Source organism: Anthonomus grandis, chromosome 2, assembly GCF_022605725.1.
Source record: "Anthonomus grandis grandis chromosome 2, icAntGran1.3, whole genome shotgun sequence".
In the NCBI taxonomy this organism is placed as follows: Eukaryota; Metazoa; Arthropoda; class Insecta; order Coleoptera; family Curculionidae; genus Anthonomus; species Anthonomus grandis.
Genome location: NC_065547.1, coordinates 11294537 through 11320060, shown reverse-complemented (window position 1 = coordinate 11320060; position 25524 = coordinate 11294537). Strand labels below are relative to the sequence as shown.

General features: G+C 31.3%; 1 protein-coding gene across 2 annotated transcripts in view; it reads right to left on the bottom strand.

Moving 5' to 3' along the window:
- LOC126747234 (ankyrin repeat domain-containing protein 13C) overlaps positions 1-25524 on the bottom strand; it is a 41452-nt gene that overhangs the window by 15231 nt on the left and 697 nt on the right. For both annotated transcript variants that reach the window (XM_050455752.1, XM_050455757.1), the window contains exons 3-10: positions 25366-25470; positions 25178-25309; positions 24909-25120; positions 17666-17797; positions 17441-17608; positions 8938-9087; positions 8636-8883; positions 2362-2637 (exon numbers count right to left, since the gene is read on the bottom strand). In XM_050455752.1, the coding sequence (XP_050311709.1) occupies positions 2622-2637; positions 8636-8883; positions 8938-9087; positions 17441-17608; positions 17666-17797; positions 24909-25120; positions 25178-25309; positions 25366-25470 (1163 nt within the window). In that variant the 3' untranslated portion in view covers positions 2362-2621. The remainder of the gene's footprint in view (positions 1-2361; positions 2638-8635; positions 8884-8937; positions 9088-17440; positions 17609-17665; positions 17798-24908; positions 25121-25177; positions 25310-25365; positions 25471-25524) is intronic.

The window sequence follows — 25524 nt, the reverse complement described above, 5'->3', positions numbered from 1 at the left end:
CTTATCACAGGACATATTTGATAAAAATTTAAGATTTCCAGAACCAGTTAAAAGAAGTAAAAATACTGTTAAATAATGCACAAAAAAAAGATATATTCAGGATATTATTTGCTAGATTATTATTAGTAGTATTAAGGTATATTTAAATATCAAAGGCATAAGCAAAGATTAATATCGAACAAGTTTGTTTTTATATAGAACGTCATAGCAAGCACTTTTATATTTCTCAAATTTGTGAGCCGGCTTTCCTTATCGCTTGTTTATATTAACCGTATCGAACTGGCGATGTGTTTGTTTGCTTTATGCGACCCGATCTTTTTTTTTGTAAATCAAAGTTAGTCTTCTATTAGCTTTTAAACAGACCCGAAGATCTGTTATTACTTTTCATACATTTTTCTTTGAACTAATCTTTCGTGTAGTTAATAAACATAAGTTTTATTCGTATTTATGTACTTTTATTAGACACACAACCTTATAAACCACAATAATCGCAACAAATACTAACAGAAATAAAGGAGAAAAAATTCCCAGTGCAATTTCCTCAGACAAATGGAGAGATCATTACAAGAAAAAAAAAGATGATTATGATAAAAAAATAGCGAGAAGTAGCTGAAAGAAAAGAAAGACGAATACAAAAGAAAATAAAGAATTAACAAATAAAGGTCCAAAAAAAAATGTGCAAAAGAAAAAACGTTACGCCAAAATTATCAGATACGCCCTCGGATACACCTAAAATTCCATGTGGATATAGGATTGAATAGTGATACAGAGGATGAAGATAAAAAGAATATTGGCCGTGACTTTTGTCATAAATGGTATCACAAAAAGTGTACCGAGTTAAAAGATGCAGCTATTTCATACGCTGTTGAAATAGCTGCAGCTAGAGAGTACAAATGTAGTAAATGTGAGTAAAGCTAGTGAATGTACATATTTAAACCTTTTGTTTTTAATTTTAGTTTAATCAAGAATTCTTTTTTCGTTCCTTGTTTATTATTTATAACTCATTTTTATTATTATTTATAGCTCCAACCTACATGTTTAGTTTTTTTTAACCTTTTATAAAAAGGTACAACTATGATGAGTTCTTAAGCTAAAAGGCTGATTTATTTTTACATTTAAATGTATGTATTAAAGTATTAAGTATTAAAGCAATGAAACCACACACAACCTGGGTGTAGGTATTTAATTTTTTTTTAAAGTTTTACAAACAAAGAAAATAATTTTTATTTTTTTTATAATATGTATGTTTTAAGTTAAATAATCAAAACAAGATTTTTTTATCTTCTTTTTTATTTTATTTTAAAATCCTACAATTTCAGGAAAACTTTTTAAAAAATTGGGTAAGTTACTGTTGAATCTATAAGGTCTATTTTCAATTCCTGTATAAAAAGGTGGTTGGAAATTAACACAAAATTGGTCGAAAATTGCAGCGAGTGGTCAAGAACAAGCGAAATTGGACTTTTTCCATGCTTTGTCCAAGATGTTGCATTTAAGTTTATTGCATTTAACTGTAAAAAACGTACAAATATTAAATTTCAAATAATCAGGCTTTTAAAAAAGGTAGACTTTGTCACCATAGATCCCTTAGTTATGTTTTTACAAGGGCTTGAAGTTGAATTTTCCGTTAGGTGGTCGATAACTAGCACAATGAGAAAAACACTTAGTTCTTTTGAGTTGCAATTAGAGGTGGAAAATGCAGCCGATGAGTTATTTGTTTTCAATAAATGTACGAAAAATTAATACTTTTGGTTTTGACCCTTCACATGAAGATATAGGTACGGCGTGCAGGAGTAAATCAAAATTTAATTATAAACTTTTATCGTGCATAAAGAAAATATTTTTTTTTAAGTTTTTTATTTATACTAAAAAAAATTTTTTTTTCATTTTTCTTCTTTAAGAATTATTAGAATTTAGGTCTTAGTTGCTCACAACCGTTTTCCAGTGTTTCCTAGTACAAAAGGTATCTTAAAAAGACTATTAGAATATTGAGACTATTGGATAATAAGTCTTAAAGTTGAAACATTGACAACCCAGCATTTTCACTTCAAATTAACGAGTTTGGGAGAAAAGTCTAAGTTTCCTTGATAATTAACAGGGAATATTGTAAAATACATTGACCTATACAGGAATTTAATCCCATATTTTGCTAAAATAACATACAAAAAGAAGTGCTAAACAACAAAAAGGTTTTAAAACGTTCCTCTAAAATAAGCGGTTTTAGATAAACAGGGTGGCAAATTAATGAAAAAAAGTTAAAGTTATTTCATCGTAAACATTTTGGCACCCCTAGCGAATCTTAAACAAAAAAAACAACATTTAATCTTGCCTATAACATAAAAAAAAAACAAACAAACAGTTTACCTAAATCACCTAATCTACTCGACATAGACCAGACAGCTTGCCCCATAGACGCTGCCCAAAGTAAACAACATGGGAACCTCGAGGAGTAACACGGGATCACCCTCTTCTACTCCCCGTTTTGTTATTCGGCCTCCCTTGATCCTCGGCCTGCCACTTTTGGACGTGAATTTGGCATGGACTCTTCTGCTGCGCTCGTGCAACGATAGGAATTGCGGCTTGGGCTCGAAGTGGAGCTTGAAGCAGCTGGTCAGTTCAGGGCGTCATAAGTCTGGGAATCTGAACGAGAGTTTATGATAAATAGGGGTCATATAAATAATGATAAATAATTTATCAGCAGATTTGTTTTTAAAAAAAAAATGAGGTTAATTTAAATTTTCCTAGTCCGCAAGTCAAAGAGAACCAAGATACGGGGTAATAGAATTAATGTATTTTTTTCGAATTTTGGTCATAAATGGAAAGAAAGTGTCGCACGTTTAGGACTTTAAATAAACCTAACTTTATTTCGAAACAAATGCCGACGTTTCAGCCTTTATTGATGCCATCTTTAGGGCTGGAAATGACACGTTACAGTTTACAATGAAATAAACATTATTATCTATATTAACGACACAGTAAATTGCAGAACAGACACCCAAAATACCACCCCTTATAGTACCCAATATAATCAGTACTATACATCTATAAACATGACATTAAACCTTATCTTAAATATTCTCGCTAATAACATTGCGGCATTGATTGGTATCACTGGGGGTGCATAACTCGTAGATTTTAACACAGTCGCAGTTACTTAGTTTAGTTTTTATAATGCATCACTTTGAAACAAGATTGGCGATTTATTTTAAGGAGAAAAGACTTCCTACTAGGAAAGCCTCTCTTTTAGTCCCCTTACACTTCGTACAAACTTCATCTGCGCTATGTCCAAAATCCGTACACATAAAACATCTAAACACTTACATAATCACAAACTCTAACACACAAATGTCCAGCCTTCATAACGAGTCTCCATGTTTTAGGATCACACTTTATTATTGCCATATCTAATTCTCAATTTTGTGAATATAAAATTTAATTCATACCTTTATGACATATAGAGGCATTTTGAGCTTTAAGGAAATTTAATAAATTTGAATCATATAGTTTTTCAAATATATCAATAATTTTTCAAATAATAACAAATTTTATAGCATGGAATTTTGGTCCTTGATGTATTTATCTGATGGTTTTTTCCAAGACTTTTTGGACTTGTTTTACCTTTTCGTTTTTATTTCTTCTTTAGTTTTACACTTAATTGGGATTCCTTCATCTTTAACAGTTTTTTATATCCATAATTCGTAGGTAGGAAGATTTAGAGGTCTAAATCTGACGGATTGAGTTTCTTAGTCACGACTTGTTTTACTACTTTCTTGTTTATTCTTTGGTTTAATCACAATAACTTTTCCTCAATTTTTACTCCATTTGCATATGTATTAATGCGCGTTTTTTTGGATTGAATTACATCGGACCATGAGCTGCCATTAATATTTTTAAGGGTATCAAATTCGTTTTTTATGTCCTTACAAAACTGAATACGGGATCTACTGCAAGAGCATTTAAGATCAGTAACATTTTATACCAGGTTAATACCTGATTTTTACCCCTTGACGGCTCCATTTATACACTTTATATGAAGAAGATCACCGCATACTCCATCGCATTTTATATGCGCATCACGTCCTATTTTGTGTAAACAGGTAATAGTAATATATTTAATCATCCATTATTAAATACAATGTTTTAACAAAATTGCTACAAAGGCGCAACGAATTTTGCTTACCAAAAATCCGGTAGTATATGATTATTCCGTTAATACAATTATTTCAACAACCTTTTTACATTTGTTGTTCCGATTCATCGCACATTTGCATTGTAGACTTTTTTTTTTGTTTCTCTAATGGCCTTCACTTAGTATATGGCCAGACCTAGTTTTTTAGCCTTGGGATTGTGAATTAAATCTCATCAGGGTTGGTTCCCTTATCCATTTTATTTTCTGCTTTATTGTTATTTACTAGTTTCTCTTTATTTTTTTTTGTAGCAAAACAGTTAGTAATGAGACATACACAACACAGGATAAAACTCTTCTCGCTTCCGGGCACCTGAGAAGCGTTTCACACAGGAGGTACCTCGGACGGATCTAGGAAAAGATTTGTCTCTAGTCAAAAGCCAAGGATGAGAGACTATAGTTTGATTTTGTTTTTATTTAATTCACATGTTAGCTTCACGACTTCCGTCTTAGGATTGGAAAAGAGTGATTCAATTGAGATAGGCGTTCCTATATTTATTTTAATTAACTCGTCATATAGGTTAGGTTTTATTTTTTTATTTATTGTTACATTGAAAAAGGAGATGCTCCAATGATCCATAAGCCCCACATTCACAATTAGGTGATTCCTAACCCCTATTCTATACATATGTGCCTGATATAGACAGTGTTTGTATACTTATTTACTTTCATCAATATACACTTCTTAGAGCACTAAATACTAGCAAATACAAACACCTATATCGACGCCGTCTTATAAAATAGCAGTATTATAGTAATTCGTTAATACCAATACTATATATTGTAAATAGCCTAAAGATTACCAAACATAAAATTGTGTTTACGGATGAAGCGACTTTTACCTGATAAATATGCGCCAAATTATCGTTTTTATGCAAGATGGTGTATTTTTCAAGATCGGTGAAAGAGTATCTTAACTGCATAGGACGTAAAAGACCTTGGCCCGCATGAAGCCCAGACTTTAACCCATTAGATTTTAACATATGGGGGGATACATGAAATAAATAGTTTACAAAAATACAATAAACACGAGAGAGCAATTAATGGTAAAAATTCAAACTACTGCTAAATCTTTCCAAATAAGCAATAATTTTATAAAATCCGGCGATCTTTCAATAAAAGAATTTTAAAATGTATTAAGACAAATGGAATTTATGTCGAACATTTACTTGCAAATATTGATTTTTATTTTACATTAATTTTTTGCATTTTATCATTTATTCGAAGTGTAATAAAGCAATTAAAATAGTTTATCAATGTGATGATAAACTATTTTGTGTGAACCTTGCGTAGCGAGATTTTAAAAGTATATCTTTTTTAAGCATAATGGATATTTTAAATGAAAAATTAAATTATGCTAATCTAAAAAAGTTATTGAATTAAAAAAACAGAATATTGCTGGCGAATTTAAAAAAGGGTTAATTTTATAGTTGATATAGAAAAAATATTTTCCAAATTTTATATAAAACGAAGAATAAATTTAAAATTTATGGCCAAAATTCAAAAAAAATTACATTAAGTTTATCACCCTTTTTGGATGGGTTAAGTCAATATACTGAAAAGAAAACAGATTATATTAAACATAAAAGAAGTTGATTTTCAAATTAAAAACTGAGAGCTAGCTATTTTTAATATGAATGTACAAAGTTTTCTTAAACATGTAGAGGAAGTATTTATTTTGAATAATATACCAAAAACTAAATTTGATATACTTATTTTGACAGAAACTTTTATATTAAAGCAAGATGATTATCAATTAGAAAACTATTATTACAATAAAGCCAATTATAATAGTCACGATAGGGTAGTTGTTTTTGTCTCAAATTCATTTATTATTAAGAAAGTTTATTATGTAAAGTTACGTTTACTGAGATTTTTTGTGTAAAGGATAATATTACCTATAGATATTATGGTAAAAATATAGGTAGCGGGATTAGGGACAACAAATCAAACCTTAAGTTTTTAATTGGCCGACGTTAATTGGTAATTTGAAGCCGGTAATTTGGAATTTAGAATAATTTTTTTATTGATAAGACCCAAATTGTTTGAGATTAGGGTACGTTAGTCGTCTCTATCTGTTATTGCCGGCGTGTAGTATTTTATAATTTCTGTTTTAAAAAAGATCGCAGATTGCCTTATGTATATACAATTTTATTGATGTTTCTTGTTTTGTGTCAATGTTATTAATGTTCCTGGTATTTGTTATCTGTATATGTTCAATAGAGGCTGGTAGTCATAAGTTTTACGAAAACCTCTAAATTTTTTATAGTAGGTAAGTCGACAGTTTTTTACTCGAAATTTTATTAATAATTGTTGTCATGTTTCGCCTATTTGTGTTTATTTTATTATTTATTAATTTTAATTTGTATGTTCTATTGCATACTTGTAAGTTCCTAAGCGTTAAACATTGTATAGTTTTTATGTGTTTTTTGTTGTTTTTTATCTGTATATACATAAAGTATAAACCTTTTACTTTTATTTTTAATATACATAGCAAATTAGATTATTGTTGAAAATTAATCTCAGCATCCAATTTATTTACATTTATGTTTTATGTTTGTTTAATTTTAATTTGTGTTTTATAATGTACAAAGGGTATGAGTTGTGCGATAATTTATTATTATTTATTTTTTTATCTTTTTTTTGTGTCTTTGCTAACTCTATGTATTTATTAAAGAACGTAAAGAAAGGGAAAAAGAATAAAAGGAACTTATATTTATTAAAACCAACAAAGGAAAATTTATCTCTTTTTAGCCTTTATAAAGACGAAAAATATATATCGTCGGCCAATTAAAAACTTGAGGTTTGATTTTTTGTCCCTAATCCCGCTACCTATATTATCACCATAATACCTAATTGAGAGACACTATACTCTATTAACATTATAGATCCCCTATAGTTATAGATAGTTACTTATAGATCCCCTGCTTCTAGTTGTTTATTAAAGATCTTAATGAAATATTCACAGTAACTGAAGATAGTGCGCATTAATATAGTTTTAAAAAAGAATAATAGAATAGTCGAGTCTACCTCAATATTCGGGAGGGATTTCAAAGAAGTTACCCACAACTTATTTGGATCATAGGGTTCAGAGGGTAAGAGTGAATGTAGTACTTGGTAATGAGCGTGTGTTATGTGTAGGTGTACCCCATGGTACAATTTTAGGAGTTATCCTCTTTCAATTACATATAAACGCAATGTTGGAGATTCCCATTGAAAAAGGGGAATCTCCAACATTTATTTTATAATTCAAGGGAATTTGAATTATCAGTTGCATTTGCAGATGATGGTGGTGGATTGTCGTTGCTAACAGTACTTGGGAAAATACAAAATTAAGGGCAGAGGAAGCTCTAAAGAAAATTTCAAATTGGCTTAGCTTAAACTATCTTATCCTAAATACTGACAAAACTAAATTTATGACTTTTTCCATTATTTTTACGTGTCAACCTGATATTGATAGCCTGTATATTCACTCTTGTGCAGATACTAAGAACTGCAATAGAAATTGCAATACAGCTATAGAAAGAACTTCCAGTATTAAGTACCTAGGGGTACAAATATGTACATCAGCATTTAAAGTGGGATATTCATATCGATATATTAGTAAACAAAATTCGTAAATTGCTTTATAAATTTTATCAACAAAAAACTTTTTTAAGTAAGAACGCTTTAATACAAGTTTATCGCTCTTAAATCGAGTCACTAATTCGATATAGTTTGCCTATATGGGGTTCTGCTTATGATTGTTATACAAAAGAATTAATCACAATTCAAAAATGCATATTAAAAATTATTTATGAAAAATCAAAAACATATCCTAGTGAACTATTGTTTGAGGAGACTCCGGTGCTTGAATTTAAGTCATTGTATTGTTATAGTTACCTTAGAATTTATACATAAACACTCAAACCTTTACTCAGTAAAGGATCATAAGTATAATACCAGGACTGCATGTAATTCGCATTACTGTATACCACAACCAAACAATACTACCTCCTTAAAATCCCTAGATTATGTTGGCTTAAAGTTGTACAATTATTTGCCAGTTGGTATTAAAAATATAAAAAACAAAAAAAAGTTTAAAAAATCAATTGGGAAATTCTTCAAAGACAATTTAGATTTCACTTAAACTTAAATATTAAGGTTTTTATTTAGCATTCCAAGCAACTAGCCCATACAAGTTCTTCGAAGCTTAAGTGCATTTTAATCCAGAGTATGATTAATAATTGCATATTTTTAAATTAATAAAGAGCTTTTGAATTTGATTTTGTATCTTGCTTGTCTAACATTCACATTAGGAAAATTTAACTGAACGTTTTTTTCAAGGGATCTGCTATTAAATTATTTACTATTATTTAAGGGACGTCCCATATAACTTCTTGATTTAGGTTAATAAAAAAAATGTTCTAAAAAAATTACTAAAAACATAAATAACAATATCTTTAGTATTACCTCGTAGGATCCTCTATATACGAGTCCGGAATCGCGAACATATCGGGCGATATGTTGTCCCTAAATTCGAACTCTTGGAATGTGATTTTCGCCGTAACCGTTGGCAGGATCGGCAGTTCAATCTTAACCGGAAACCCGGCCGGTAGTTTAAAATTGATAAAATCCCGAAGTTTGGAAAAGTGTTTGAATGGCGCTATCACCTCCAGCACGTTGAGGAGCATCTCGACCGATAAGGGAAAGTCTGAACTCTAAAATAATTAATGTGGAATTTGCAGGTAAAAATGTATAAATCGTTTTACTACCATTGCAATAGTAGCCTTAAAACTTTTTGAAGACTCTTTGTAAACGAGTTCTCTTCCTAGTCTCGGGTAGTTGTTGGGTTCCGCGTTTATGTATTCCTCCCAGGAGATGTTTTTTTCGGGGGGTGGTGTTAAACTGGCCCGTCTTATTGCCTAAAATTCAACTGTGTATTATAAACGTAAAAACTTAATATTATGGCAACTATTAAACGTTTGGTCAGAATTCAAGTCTTAATGTTTAACAGCAAAAAAGTTATCCACATTTTAGGAAATTATGCAAAATACAGAAATTATCAAAAATCAACATTTCTCTTTTTAGAAAAAACTTTTGATTTTACAGGACTTTCGATAGTTACATAAAACGCAGTGTGCGATCTAATGTACATTTCAGTTTTTAAAAAAAGCTTTTATCGTCAATACCAAAAAAGTTATCCACATTTTTAGAAATTATGCAAAACACAAAAATAGTCTAAACCCAAATCTCCTTTGAGGGAAAACTTTTGATTTTATAGAATTTTCTATAGTTATATAAAACATAAACCGATTTTAGGCGAATAACCAAAGCGTTTTAGTTTTTACCAACTTCCGATTGGTATTTACCAAAACGTTTAGGTGCTGTTGGTTTTTAAAAAGTGACGTCATCAATCTACTGTCAAAGTTGTCACCAACATTAGCCAACCCAACCCAACCCAACTGCCTAGTAGTTTTTCATTTTTGGTTAAATGGTTATTTAAAATGCCAAAACATCTTAAAAAAAATAATAAAAATAAAGTCTGAATTTATATATGTTGTACTCCATTAGCCGAAGTTCTCTTGAAGGCACTTTATTAGAAGGGATATCTTTCTGCTTCAAAGCAAGAATTATTTCTTGCGTTTCGGATTAAAGTGACTAGCGTAAATATTTTTAAACCAACACAAATCTTCATCACATAAGTCTTATTTTTTGATTAGCAATATCAGCATTACAAATAGAGTTGGTCATCATGGATAATCAAATTAATGTAACAAAAAATACTTTCAAAACAACAAAACATAGATCCTAAATAATGTCCAAATAAACGAAATTATAAATTATAGGAACTACAAACACAAGAAATAAATACAAGAGATTAGAAAATATGATTATTTATAAAGGAATATTATGTAAGAAATGAGAATGCAGTACACAAAATAAAGTAGTTTTTGTTTTATTATTTACTATTTATAATCAGTAAACACTGGAATTATATGGCCACTTATGCTTAATATAAGTTTAGTTTAAGATAATAATTGTCACAGCTTATTCAGCATTTAGAAGTATATATAAAGAGGATGTGAAAGAGGAGTAGTTAGTCATCTTAGTGCAGTCATAAGTAAGCTTGGCAACATTGTAACATAAATTGTATTCTTGTGTTTAATAAATTAATTTTTTAAAAACACGAGTTGCGATTTATTAAATAAAATTCTGGTTAAACCAAAGCGTTTACACGAAAACAAGTTGTGACGTCAATGTTGTTTTTTGGCATGTAAAAATTAAGGATAACCGCGGTAATTGCCAATAAATTGCGGTTATCCGCCTAAAATCGGTTATAGTATTGTGTTTGATGTACATTTCATCCTTTGAATGTAAGCTCTATAGTCAATAGCAAAAAAGTTATTCAAAGTTTTAAAGATTATGTACTGCATAAACATGGCAAGAAATCGTTACAGGATACAGGTTTTTCTGTAGTTAGATAAAAGATGGTGTGGTACTTGTTGTGATGTACATTGCAGTCTTTTAATCTCTATCGTCTCTAAGTTTTAAAAATTATGCATAAAAATGGCAAGAAGTCCAAATTTATCTTTTTAGCGAAAACTTTAGAATTTACGGTTTTTCTGTATTTATAATGCCGGACAAAATGGAGAAACTTTTAATTTATTTTCTAATCTTACAAGGTATTTTATATTTTTGATTGACCATGTACTAAAAATGTTTATCTTAGCCTGAGCAATAAACACATACAAAAAATCCAGATATTTTTTAAAGTAATGTGAGTAATTAGATCAGTCCGTTTTTAATTTTTAATAAGCTCAATTGTTTACCAAAATGCCTTGAGGTGTAAATTTATCAGTTCAAATAAAAGAACTTATAATTGAGAACCACCGGAATCAAACAACTGACAATTGCCAAAGAACTAAATCTACCTAAAAGTGTTATTTGTAAACAAATTAAATTGTGGCAAACTAGAGGCACTACTGCTATTAGAGTAAGGGCGACAAATATGGAATAGGTCAGTAATATGTAATAGTTGTTGTAAACCAGAAAAAGTAGCAAGTGCCCTCTATTAATTGCACGTTGAAAGTGTAAGGTTTTTTTCGATCGGTCCGTCTCTAGTTTGTTTTGTTGGCTCACCATGGACAGTCGTTTTTTTGCGGCATCATAAAAGTTTTGCAGATCTTGCTGTTTCCGTGTGTTAGCGATAAAATACTTATTTTTATTCAAACTGTTGTGCATTTGTGACAGTTCAAACATCATAGTTTACAATAGTTTTTAGGTAAGTTTGTTTTTTAACATAGAAATATTTTTTTAAGATTATTATAAGATTAGGTTATGAGGGTCACTAATATGGAATTTTTTGAGCCACAAATATGGAATAGTATTCCATATTTCTAAATTTGCTTTTATACTAAATAATATATCAATAACAATTATTATACTAAAAAAGCAAAAAAAAGTAATAAACAGAAGAGAGGCCATTGTAAACCTATTAAATCTTGTGCTTGTACTCTGCGTTAGAAACCTCAGTTTTTACATGATGAAATAGAAATATTTGATTTTTTTTTAATTTCAGTATGGAGTCAAAAGGTAGTCGAAAAAGAAAATGTTACGAAAAAAATTATATGATACAAGCAATTTGTGCTGTTATGGAACAGAAAATGGGGTACCTGCAGGCAGCCAAAACTTACAATGTTCCCAGAACAACTCTTTTTAGACACTGTCAGAAAAACGAAGATCCAGATATCTCTGCTGAAACAAAGCTAGTTCGACCAACAGTGCTTACAAAAGAACTAGAAGATGAACTTATAAGGTACTTACTTGATTTGGAAAGTAAGTATTTTGGTTTAACCAGAAACGACATAAGGAATATGGCATATCAGCTTGCTGTTAAAAATAATCTGCCAAATCCTTTTGGCAAAGAAACAGCTGGAAAAGGCTGGCTTAGGCTGTTTATGAGACGGCACTCAGATACATTGTCATTTAGAAGACCTACAGGCACATCTTTTGCTAGAGCCAAGGGCTTTTCCAAAGAAAACGTTCAGTCATTTTTTACTATCTTAACGAATGAATATGAAAAACATAACTATTCAGCAGACCGCGTCGAGAATGGTCTCTCTATAGTGCCTTCAAAGATACCAGAAGTAATTGCACGTAAAGGTGAACGACAAATTGGCCGCAGAACGAGGCTCATTAATTACAGTAGTATTTTGTATGAGCGCAGGGGGCAATTTTGTTGCACCCTTAGTTATATTCCCCAGAAAAAACTTAAGCCCGCAGCTTACAAAGGGGGCTCCACCTGGGACAAAGTTCGAATGTCATCCATTAGGGTGGATACAAAATAACATTTTTATAAAATGGTTTGAACACTTTGTAGCGACAGTAAAGCCTACACCTGAATCTCCAGTTATGCTCGTATTAGACGGTCATAACTCGCAAAATACATAACACATAAACTTCAGCCCCTTGACAAATCTTTTATGGGACAATTCAAAGCTCATTACAGTGAGGAGATAAGAACGTGGGTACGACAAAATGCCAGACCAGTAACTGCATTTGATGTGATGGAAATTTTCGGCAAGGCCTATCTAAGAGTTCAGCGTGGTGAGATTGCTGTTAATGGTTTTAAAGCCACCGGAATTTTTCCCCTTAATCCAAATGTCTTTCGTGAATCTTGAACTTTCTTGCCTCCGAAACTGTCGAAAAAGATGAAGTTGATGCTGTTGTCCCTCTTCCAGTACCTCAAGATACTGAAAATCCGACGCCACCAACAAATATTGTAACTCCTGAGATGGTCTCGCCTGTCCCAATCATTTGTAAAAAAAAAACAGCAACCAAGGACGAAAAGCAGGGAAAGCTGCCTAAATAACTGCGTCACCTTACAAAAAAGAATTGAAATCATCCGCAAAAGCATCTGTTTCAACTACATCAAAACTTCAAGTTGAAAAACAAAGTGGGCAAAGCAAAACAAGCTTGACTGATTCCGATACTCCCAGTACGTCAATAGCCATCTCATCAAGAAAAATTTCCTCTTGGTTTCAATCAAACAGACTGTCTTTAAACGCCTCTAAAACAAAGTATTTGACATTTACATCTTACACTAATAACTTGCCTCTGATGGGTCCTCTTAATATAAACTCCCATTTTGAGATACCAGAAGCAAATTCCATAAAGTATTTAGGTATAACATTAGACCGGCACTTAAAATGGGATATACATGCAGGTGAACTTACAAACAAATTAAGAGGCTTGATATCTAAGTTTAAACGACTTAAGGATTTTATGGATATTAAACACTTAAAAACATTGTACTTTGCTCTGGTACAATCACATTTAAATTATGGACTCAGCGGATGGGGTGGATTAAGAAATTGCCATATGTCCTCCATTGAAGTTGTTCAAAAATGAATTTTAAAAATAATCTATGATAAAGACAAACTGTTTCCATCTGATCAGCTATACAATCTTGCTGGTATATTTGACTTAAAACAATTATATGTTCAAAAGTTACTTTTAAATCTTCATAAAAGGAAAATCACAGTTGAACATGTGAATCATTCATATGCTACTCAAGCTCAAAATCAAAGCGCTGTAGTTCCACGAAATGAAAAAACTATTGGTCAGCGATATTTTAGATTCTATATCTCTAAGATTTATAATTTGGTTCCGGGGCATATAAAAGATAAAATAAATCAAAAAAATTTTAAATTTTATGTGAAAGACTGGATACAGCGGACGGACAGAGAAACGTTTAATAATATATTAAATCATAATATGTAACATACTCTGATATATAAATATGCTTTTCTTTTAAACATAATCTTTAGCAAATCCATGTAAAATTGAAAAGAAAGCAAATAAAATCACACAAACCTGGACATGACATACTACCTCGATATAGACCTTAAAAATTACCGAATTGGACATACTCGATCTTGATCTATGTTTTGAACATTATATCGTAGTCATTACATTTTAGATAAGATTAACTCTGTAAAACTTTTAAATTCATATTCACGTACAAGTAGTAATCTCGCTACTTCTGTGATCATTGTTTATTCACTATTCTCTTGATCGTTATTATAGACATTTTGTAATATTGTTAATTATTATTTTGAATAAACTATTATTATTATTATTATTATTATTATCAAGAAGTCAAGCTAAGCGTAAGACAAAAAATTTGGGATACAGTTCAGAAAAATCAAGTAGCTCTTCTGAAGAAGACTTTGTGGCAGATGATGACTCCGATGAAAATGGTGAAAAAGTTCCGGATGTTTCTGATAATCCAGAGTGCTTGTTTTGTGGTGGAAAGTTTTTGGAAAGCAAAAAATCCAAGAAACAGTGGATACAATGCAAATCCTGCAACTCATGGTGTCATTTGCAATGTACCTCATATGTATCTGGTTCTGCCAATAGATTTAGTATAGTTTTATAAGTATTCCATATTTGTGACCCTATTTTTAAAAAGGGAAATATTAATATTTTATTTTTTTTATTACGATTTTTGAAACGTTTTTATTTTTTACAAATACAAATTATAATAGCTTAATATAACATGTTTTTTAATTACTTTTAATATTTTTGTGTTAAAAAAATAAAAAAGTTCTTATAATTTTGCAGTTTTAAAAAAAGTATTCCATATTTGTCGCCCTCACTCTATGCGGAAGCTAGATAGACCTAAAAAATCCATCTGGAACTGACAAGCTGATTAGAAGATGTTCTATAAAAAATCCATTTACCTCTGCTGAAGATATAAAAAAAGCTTATCTAATCCTATCACTCTCAGTTCGATCGATTGGAAGACGTTTGTGTGATGAAAACTTAAGAGCCGGAAGACCAGTGAAAAAACCCAATACTTATATAATAATAATAATAAATCGTCTTTATTTAACAAACCTGTAAATCATCTTTTCACACAAAGACACAGGTGTGCGTGTTTTAAATAGGCGATATAAAAATACTAATAAATACAACTTAAATATATTCACAATTTTTAGCCATTTAAGTTGTAGTATAGCTTGTGATACATGGTCGTATTTCCTAAGATTATTAATAAAACGACAACATGTGTTTTGAATACGCTGCAAGTGATTTTGCGTTATTCTATCTAGACATGGGTAATGCACAATTATACAATAATTAATGATAGACATAACCAAGGATTCAGAAAGCTTCTTTCTTGTTTTGTAATTTAAAATACTTTTATTTGCATAAAGCATTCGCAAGCGTAAATAACATTTTTGTAATAACATATTGCAGTGATCCCTAAATCTAAGAGATGTGTCAACAATGATACCCAAAATTTTTACGTGATTTGAAAAAGTGAGAGTAGTATTATTAAGCGTAATATTAAGTGTATTTTCTATGTTATGCCGTTGATTGCGACCCGCAAACAATAGAACTTTAGTTTTAATAGGGTTAATCTGCAAATTATGTTCACTGGAGAAATTCATTATCTGCTTCAAATCAAAATTAATGGAGTCTGCTGCAAGTTGAACATTATGTGGATTAAATAGGTGAAAAACCTGAGTATCGTTCGCATACAGGTAGACGTCCGAGTTTAAGGCTACGTTAGGTAGATCAGAGGTATACATTAGGAACAAAAGTGGCCCCAATATAGATCCCTGCGGTATCCCGGAAACTATTATTTTTGATTCAGAATATTCATTTTGTACCCGTACTCGCTGCGACCGTCTCCATAAATACGATTTAAAAAACGATAAGACGGAGTCATCACAACCAAAATAAGACAACTTGGCAACGAGCAAGTCATGATCAATCAAGTCAAATGCCTTTGAATAATCCAGTGCCACCAAAATCACAGCCAACTTTTTGTCTAAGGCTGTAATGATATTATCTGTAATATTTAGAAGAGCACTAGTAGTGCTATGACCTTTTCTAAATCCGGATTGTTGAGCTGGCAGAATATTAGTCTCACAAAGCTGATCCATTAGTTGACTATGTACTATTCTTTCCAAGATTTTAGAGACAAGAGGCAAGAGACTTATGGGCCGTAGGTCTTGAATATTTTTGGGATTAGGAACTTTGGAAACTGGGCAGACTATAGATTCGCGCCATGGTCTAGGAAAATAACCAGTTTCCAGGCAAGTGTACAATGTGAGTAATATGATTAATAAGATGTGGCAAGCATAGACGCAACATACTTCAATGAAAAATAAACAAGCGAGTTTGAGTTTCGCAAAATAACATTTAGACTGGAGTTATAATAAATGGAAAAACATCTTATGGTCAGATAAAAGTAAATTTAATTTATTCAGAAGGGATAATTCGACATCCAATAAATCAAAGATATAACCCTAAGTACAGTAAGCCCACAATAAAACATGGAGATAGTAATGTAATGGTAAGGGAATGTTTTTTTTGGCAAAAGTGTTGGCCCACTAGTGAAGATAGAATGCATCATGACTGGCCAATATTATTTAAACACCTTAAGAAATAATATGCACCTATACGCTGAAGATAATTTACCGACAATGTGGACATTTCAGCATGACAATGATTCAAAGCCCACATCCAAAATTGTAAAAAAATTGTTTACCTCTCAACAACATAGGGTTTTGAAGTGGCCAGCTCAAAGTCCAGACCTTAATTATATTGAGAACTATCTATGACAACACCTAGAGACTCAAATTCTAATAAATTCCATAATAACAACGATTTGTTCTAAGCCTTTGAAGAAGCATGGAATGGAATTGCTGAAGATGTTCTACACAGTGTGCTGAGGTTATAAGGAATAGATGTTATACCAAAAAGTATTGATGTTTTTTTTTTAATTTTCTGTACAATAGTGTGAAATATAGCATGAGAGTAAAACATTTTTTTTGTAAGATTGACAATAAAAATAAAATTACTTTAATAAGAGAAAAATAAAAAACAAAAGGTCTCTACTTATGGCCGCACTGTATAAAACATAGCTTAGTACTTGATGTACATTTCATTCTTTGTATAAAGCCACTCACTTCAATAACAAAAAAGTTATTCAATTTTTTGAAAATTATACAATACCCCAAAAATGTCAAAAACTCAAATTTTTCTTATAAGGAAAACATTTGATTTTACAAGATTTTTTGTAGATACATACAAGATTTGATTCACACATTAACTTTCAGTCATTCAATGAAGCTTCTACTATTAAAACCCAAAAATGTATCCCCATTTTTAAACAAAAACGCTGAGAAAATCTTTTTTTCCTAAAACAAGCTCAGTTTCACCTAAAAAATCTACTGAAAATAGGCCAAAAATATTTACCATCATATTATCGTTATTTACAATGTTTCCACCTTTAGTAAAACTATCAAAAATAGCTTTGTTCTTTTGGAGATCGTCGTTGGATAAGTGTTCCCTTCGTTTTCGACTTTCTAACGTTAAGCCATGGACTGTGTACAATTCTGCGTCATACTGACCTGCTACCAACTCCTAAAAAATATTTCCGATTTTAAAATATCAATTATCCAGAGCTTAAATTGTCCTTACTTTTCTATCTTCCCTAAATATCCAGCCACTTTGTGCCCTAGTGAAGGAAATCCTTTTTGTAGAAATTTGAGCTGCCAAAATATCAGTTGACATTAATAAGTCAACCTCGTCCTCTATTTCTAATTCTGATTCCTAAAAAAAAAGTGATTATTATAGGAGGGCTGGTTTATTTAAACTTGTAACCAAAGCAACAAATGCCAGCAGTCATTTTAACTTGAAAATTACCATAAAAAAAAAATAGTGGAGAAGAATTTTTAAATCCTTACGAAACTATTTGTTATAGCATTAGATGTCAGCTAGTTGGGCTGCAAACTTTGGAAATTAAAAGCAATAATGCCAGAATCTATTTTTTGTTTAAATTCCTTAACGGTAAAATAGATAGTTCTTATCTTTTAAATAGGATATTATTAAAAGTCCCAAATAGGGTTACACGTCAAAGGATCCTTTTCTATGAACGATCTCACCGTACCAATTATGGATTTAGAGGGATAACAGACCAACTAATAAAATTGTATAATACGCACTATAGTTCGTATGATCTATTTACGGGAGAGTCTTGTAATAGTTTTAAAAATAAGGTTATAAGAGGAACAGGGGGATAAGTTAGATAATATATGTAGCTACTTTATTTTCTTGCTTTTTTGTTTGATTTATGTATGTTGATTTACAAGCTTATTACATATTATTTGTGTTTTTTTTTAACATTTACATGTAATTACCTGTTAAGGTGTTTGTAGTTGAATATATAAACAAATAAATAAATGACAAAGAAATGGTTGAGTATTGCAGATCTTCTCTACATTTGTCAACAAATTTCATGAATCCCTTCTTAAACCATTAATCCATACTATCAACAATATTTATTTCCATAGGAAAAATACCGGGATCCTTTCAGGGTATCAATTTAAGTCCAATATTTAAACAAGGAAATAAAAGTTTTATAAAGAATTATCAGTTTAATCACGAATTTCTTAATCATTTTTGAAAAGTGCTTAAAAGTTGGGCGTTATTGTCTTTTAAAACAATACTTTGAGCACTAAATAGTTTGGGTTTCTGCCTAACTCAGATACAAATGATGCTAAGGTTAAAATAATCTAAACTATCTCAAAATATTGATAAAACCACTTTTATTGCTTTCTTATTAAATAATTCATATAGGCCAGATTTAAATAAATTAAGTATTAAAAATAGTAATGGTAGAATATACTGTAATTTGCACGGTTTGTTAAATAAAGATGATTTATTATTATTATTATTAGCATATTTAATATAAAGTAACCTACTTAGGAGTACAAATTGACCAGTGGTATTACAGTGTGGCTCTCAATAAAAGACGTTTTATTAGATGTTTTATTCATAAATTTTATGAGCTGAGAAAATTTCTAAATAATAGACAACTTATTATTTACAAAACATTGGTTGAATCAATAATTAGACATGGTCTTCTTGTTTGGTGCATTACATGATAATGCTCTTCACTCACTAACTGTATTGCATATTGAGGATCATATTTAGGAAGGATAGATTTTTTCTGTTCAACATACAGTTGTGGCCAAAAAAATAAGAGTGCCTGGTTTTATTTGAATATTCCATATTTTTATATTTATTACATTTTCATATTACGATTTCATATTTGTACAAGATATGCCATCAGTGATAAAAAAATAAATACACGTTATTCTTTGCCAGCTTAATTTGTAATTATATATAAATAATTTATTTCTTACACATTTTATAGTGGACAAAAAAATAAGAGTATTTTTCAAAAATGGCCATAAAAAAGAATCGATCAACTTTTGGCATGTTTCAACTGGGATGGAATACCAAGCTTCCTGAACTTCCTTCCATAAATCTTGCTTATTTGTTGTTTTTTTACAAGCTACTCGGTTTTTCAGCTCCTTCCACAGGTTTTCAATAGAATTAAGGTCAGGCAATTGTGATGGCCATTCCAGAACCAAAACCCTATTTTGTGTAAACCATTGTTTAACAATCCGTGCCGTTTAGGGTCGTTATCTTGGTGATGCATCCACCTTATAGGCATGTTTTTTTTGGCATATGGTAGCCAGGACTCTATCCAAGATATCCAAATAAATTTCTTTTGTCATGATCACACCCCACAGTTTGATATTTCTACCTCCGTGTTTAACTGTACCTATTGTGTTTCTAGGATTAATTCTTCGTTCTTCCTCCTTCTAGTGAATCATCTTCCATCTGATCTGAATAAGTTGATCTTCATCTCATCACTAAAAAGAATGTTGCACCAATTTCTTTGAAAATTTTCATTAAAATTATTCTTAATAAATGCCAGTCTTTGTTTTATATTTTTTTTGCTTAGAAATGGGACTTTCTGGCCACTCGACCATATAATTTTTGGTCTTGCAAACATATTCTTATCATCCTAGTGCTAATACTTGATGCCAATACTTTTGGCTTAAGTTTCGTTTTATAGAGGAAGATGTGGAAAAAGGTTGTTTACTGACTTCGCATACATTTTTTTTTAATTAACATGTTTTATTGTTATTAACAAAGAAAAATTGTTCTAAACAAAGCTACCTTAAATTACTACCACTAAACTTAACCACTACACCCCATACACACTCGAGTTCCAAAACAAACATCAGAAAACAATACATAAGAACAGCAGAAAAAATAAAATAAGCAGAAAAACATAAAAAGTAAATTAAATTCCATAATTATCCCCTCAAGTATAAGACAGCAAAGAATTGAAACCATACAAACAAATCAAATAAAATTCAAATACTGTAAACTTACACTTAGGGAAAATTAGAATGTGTCGACGTAGTATTCATCCAGTGAATGGTCACATTTTTTGGCCAAAAGTATTTTCAATTTACGTTTAAAAGTGTCAATACATGTTGCCTCCCTGATTCCACCTGGTAAACGATTGAAAATTTTGATTCCCTCGTAGAAAATAGATTTTCTAGTTAATGTGGAGGAGGGGATTGGAAGATTGAGATCGTTCACTTGACGCGTTAAATATCTTGGATTTGGGGTTATAAATTGAAAGCGATTTGCAAAAAGTAAGCAGGTCACTTCCTGAATGTAGAGGGAGAAGACAGTGTGTATGCCCAGCCTAACAAATAATGGGCGACAGGAATCTCTTGGTTTAGCCCCACAGATGTAACGTACAGCACGCTTCTGTAAAACAAGCAGCATTTGTAGAAGGTAGGCAGCTGCATTACCCCAGAAGCAAATGGCATACCTAAGGTGGGAATCAATTAATGAAAAATATACAGATCTTCCAAACTCCATGCCAAGCTCCAGGGTAGCCGCTCTGACTGCAAAACAACCTGCAGACATCTTTTTGCAAGTACCGAGGATATGCTCTTCAAATATGAGTTCTCTGTCAATGAATATACCCAAAAATTTTGTATTATCAAACTGCTGAACTACTGAATTAGAAAAAGGCACGTGGTCTAGAGCACACTTAAAACACAATAATTTGGTTTTTTGAGGATTTAGTGACAGCAAGTTTGATTCAAACCAGAGATTTACTGCCTGAAGATCAGTTGCTAATGTAGTTCGCAGAGTATCTGTGTCTAGGCTGTGCCAAAGAAGTGTGGTATCATCGGCAAATAGAGTAAATTTCCCCCGTACATTAAGATTGGTAAGATCATTTAGGTATAGGAGAAAAAGTATAGGCCCCAAAACTGAACCCTGAGGAACTCCAAAGGAGATAGGATGGTAATCAGAGTACTTAGATCCTACAAGCACTCGTTGTTGCCGATCTTGCAGATAGGAAGCAAACCAAGAAGATGAAACTCCCCAAAAACCATAATGATGAAGCTTCCGCAGCAGAATCCTGTGGCAGACACAATCGAAAGCCTGCGACAAATCACAAAAAACTGCCTCCGAAACTCCACCAGCATTTATCTGGGAGTAAAGCTCATGAAAAAAATTAAACATGGCATCATTGGTACTGGTATTTTCACAGAACCCAAATTGGAGTCTGGTGAGGATGTTTTTGGACTTTAAAAAGGACATTATTCGATTTTTAACCAGTTTTTCGATTAGCTTTGATAGCGTAGACAAGAGAGAGATGGGACGAAAGTTAGAAGGATTATCAAGAGCTCCACCATTGTGAATTGGGATAACTTTAGCTGATTTTAGGCAAGATGGAAACATCCCCTTGCTCCAAGAAAGGCTAATTTCTTAAAAAGTAAAGGACCTAGCTCTTTTCCTAACCTGTTTGTTTTAAATGTTTTTCTTTTTTTTTATCCCTAAATGTTGAACTGTACTTAGTTAAGAAAAGTTAGATATAGTTGATTTTATTGATTCAAGAAAAGAAAAAAAAGGAAGAACAAAAAAAGGAAGGAAAGGGGGGAGAAAGAAAAATAAAAGAAAAAAGAAATGTAAATTTTAACTGTTTAACTTTGATTCGTCATTGTAACTTGTATTTTTAAATATAATTTTAACCTTTTAACTCTGTCCCTTTAGGATTAGGTGAAGCTTTGTTTATAACAATATTTTGTTCAAACAATAAAGCATATTTGAGTTTGAATTTGAATTAATTGCGTCAACTAGTGCCTTTAGCGCCGTTTCTGGAAGGTTGAGAAAAATCTTAGCTGAAAGGTTGTCTTCTCCAGTTGAATTTTTATTTTTTTCAGTATACAGAATATCCTTGAGTTCGTTTAGGTTTGTAGGTATAAAGAAGAAGGAATTTGGAACATGAATGGCTGGCATAAAGGAAAGAGGATCCACAGAAGGGTTCAAATTTTGCTGAAGTTGTATAGCAATATTAGAAAAAAAATTGTTAAAATCATTGAGAGAGACTTCTGGGCATTGTCTTAACTGCTTACCACAATTGTGGCGAATATCATTAATAATTTTCCAACTCTCCTTATATTTGTTAGATGAACCACTTAAACGGTTGGAGTAGTAAGTTTGCTTAGAGATTCTTATCAGACGACGATACAAGGCTCGGTAAGAATTGAAATAGTTATGAAAAACTGGAGAGTCAGTGAACTTTCTTATTGTGTGAAGAGATCTCAGATTTCTTGCAGATAGTTTCAAACCCCTCATGAACCAAGATTTTATAGGTTTGGATTTCGGTTTGATTTTAATCATTGGAAAAGAAGCATCAAAGAGCTTTACAATTTTTGTGTGAAAGGAAGATAAATCAAAAATAGAATTGCAGGACTCAAGAGCTGAAAGTTGATGAAAGTTATTAAAGTTATTAATGCCAAAAATTCGACCATATCGCTGTACAGATACACTACATTCCTTTTGTATATTTGCTATTTTACATAGTATAAACTCATGGTCTGATAAAGCAGAATTTGCGACTGTACACTCCACAGAGTCATATGGAAAATTAGAACAAATATAGTCAACAGTAGAGCTTGTTGACAGTGTTACACAAGTAGAATCTTTTACATGCATATGTATATTAAATGCCCCCATTAGATGATCGAGGCGCAGAGTAAAGACAGAATTTTTATCATTAAAGTTGATATTAAAGTCTCCTGTAAGAATTATGTAAGCCGCCAATGGAATTTCAAATAAAAGTGCCTCTAATTTTAAAAAGAATTTGCTGCAGTCTCCTAGAGGAGATCTATAAATACAAATTACATGTAAGTTCATGGATTTGGAGTAAATTACAGTAAATTCAAAAGTCATTTCCTTTAGGAGATGGTTAAATTTATCTACCTGTCGAAATGAGTTGTGTTCTAAAAAGTTTTTACATAATAATATCATACATCCACCATGAGAAGACAAAATCCGACAAAAACTAGACAAAATAACATAATTTGGTAGATCAATAAGCTCACCCGGTTTAAGCCAGTGCTCAGTAAGTAATAAAATACTAGGATAGTTTAAGTCATGCAAAAAAAGTGAAATTTCACTAGTTTTATGTCGCAGAGATTGAATATTTAACAACATTAGAGTTAGTTGGCTAGGTAGAACATTAGATTGAATGTGTTTTACATTTACATGATTGTTACTAGCTTGTATGTCAACAGTAGAGAGTTTACTATTCCCAAATGTTACATTGGACTGAGATGTTGACGTCTTGGTGAAAATTCAATTTAATATTATTTAATTGACAGAAATCAATGAGATAATGTACCATGCGCTCCTTATTTATGTAATCGCCAACAATGGCTACAAGCGTAGTTCCATTTAGGGATTCAATGCATTTTGAGATTTCACAATGTTGTGACGTTATAAATTAATTAAAGATGGGCCTATTTTTAAACAGAGAAGGTCCTATTAAAACTATGTTTGTATTATCCATGTTTCTAAGTCTTTTTTGAATATCCCCAATGCTGCATCGTTTCCCGAGCACTGATTCAAGTGAACCATAAGAAACACAAACACAATAAGCTTATCAGTCTTCCGTGTGGTTTTTCCTGGTCGGCCTCGATTTTCAGGAACATTTTCCTTTTTATTTTGTGTTTTTAAAACTCTAGAGATTTCACAAGGTGATCTTTTAAGCACATTTGCAATAAATGCATAGGATTTATTTTGACTCTTCAATTGCAAAATTAGACACCTTTCTTCGGGGCTACAATGCTTTGGGCGACCCATATTCACCAATGGGATGCAAAGATCTTGTTGAAACTGACTTGTATTTATGGAAAATATCACAAACAAATCTTTTATCTGAATAAATAGAGATCAAATAGTTACAATAAAGAAATACTTTTATTTTTTTGTCCACAAGATTTTTAAGCAATAATGAAAAAAATTGCTTTTAAAAGATAAGGCATTCTTGGTTTATTTATAAATTTTACCAAGTAAGCAGATTAAATGCTGGAAGAAAATGCATAGTATTTTATTTGCAAATTCCAACATATAGGGAAGCTAATTCAGTTTAGTTTGAAATTTAATATGCACTTTTATTTTTTTGGCCACAACTGTATATACAACAGAGAGTCAAAGATTTGTAACTTACAGGGCCAAAAGTAATAAATATATGCTTCCAAGTTTAATTAGAAATATCAAAAACCAAGAAATGTTTTCAATTAAGATTAAACAGCTCTTAATGCAAAAATGTAGAATATTAGTATCACTGTTGTACATGCCGCTCTTGTATCCTATATTATGCATGTAATTATTGTTTTTTTCTTTTTTGTTTGTACAAGTAGCATATAAGTGATTTTTGTTAATAAGTTATGCCATGTTGCTGGTACATGGATGTTATATTGATTACAATTATGTATGTATATTTGTATTGACAATAGGTTCTAAATAAATAAATAAATAAAAATAGACATACCTCATATCTAACCTGTTGATAAACTTTTCCATTGTTATCCATCACAGTTAAGCTCTCGTTGGGTTTAGCATCTCCCCTAAAAATGAAAGAAATATCTCCTCTTTCCCACCGCATATCTGAAAAATCCACCAGGGTGGTGTCTAGTCTTATATTTGCTCCGGATTTGTAGATTTTACATACATCTGAGGGTAGGATTCGTGACACTAGAGGCACTAAAAATTTAAATTTATGAATAAATTCAGTACAGGATATGCTATCAGTGTTCTCACCCCAACTTTGAAAATCCCATTTCAGTTCCATATAAAAATCATCTATTTTATTTAAAGCTGATACTAAATTGGGTCTCCTCTGTTCCATTTGTTCCCTATTTTGGTGCCTAAACTTCCTCACTAGGGAAGATACTGTAAATTTAAAAATACTATTATGAAACAATAGTTGTTGTATGAGGATGTCTTACTTGTAGGCCTATTTCCATAGCTAACTGCTTCAGCTAATACTGTCCATCCTAGTCCATTTTTCACTTTTACTGGTGCATCATGATTTAAAAGTAGTTGAACACATTCTACAAAAATTATTAAATTATAGAAATATCCTGAGATAACAGAAGTTTATCACT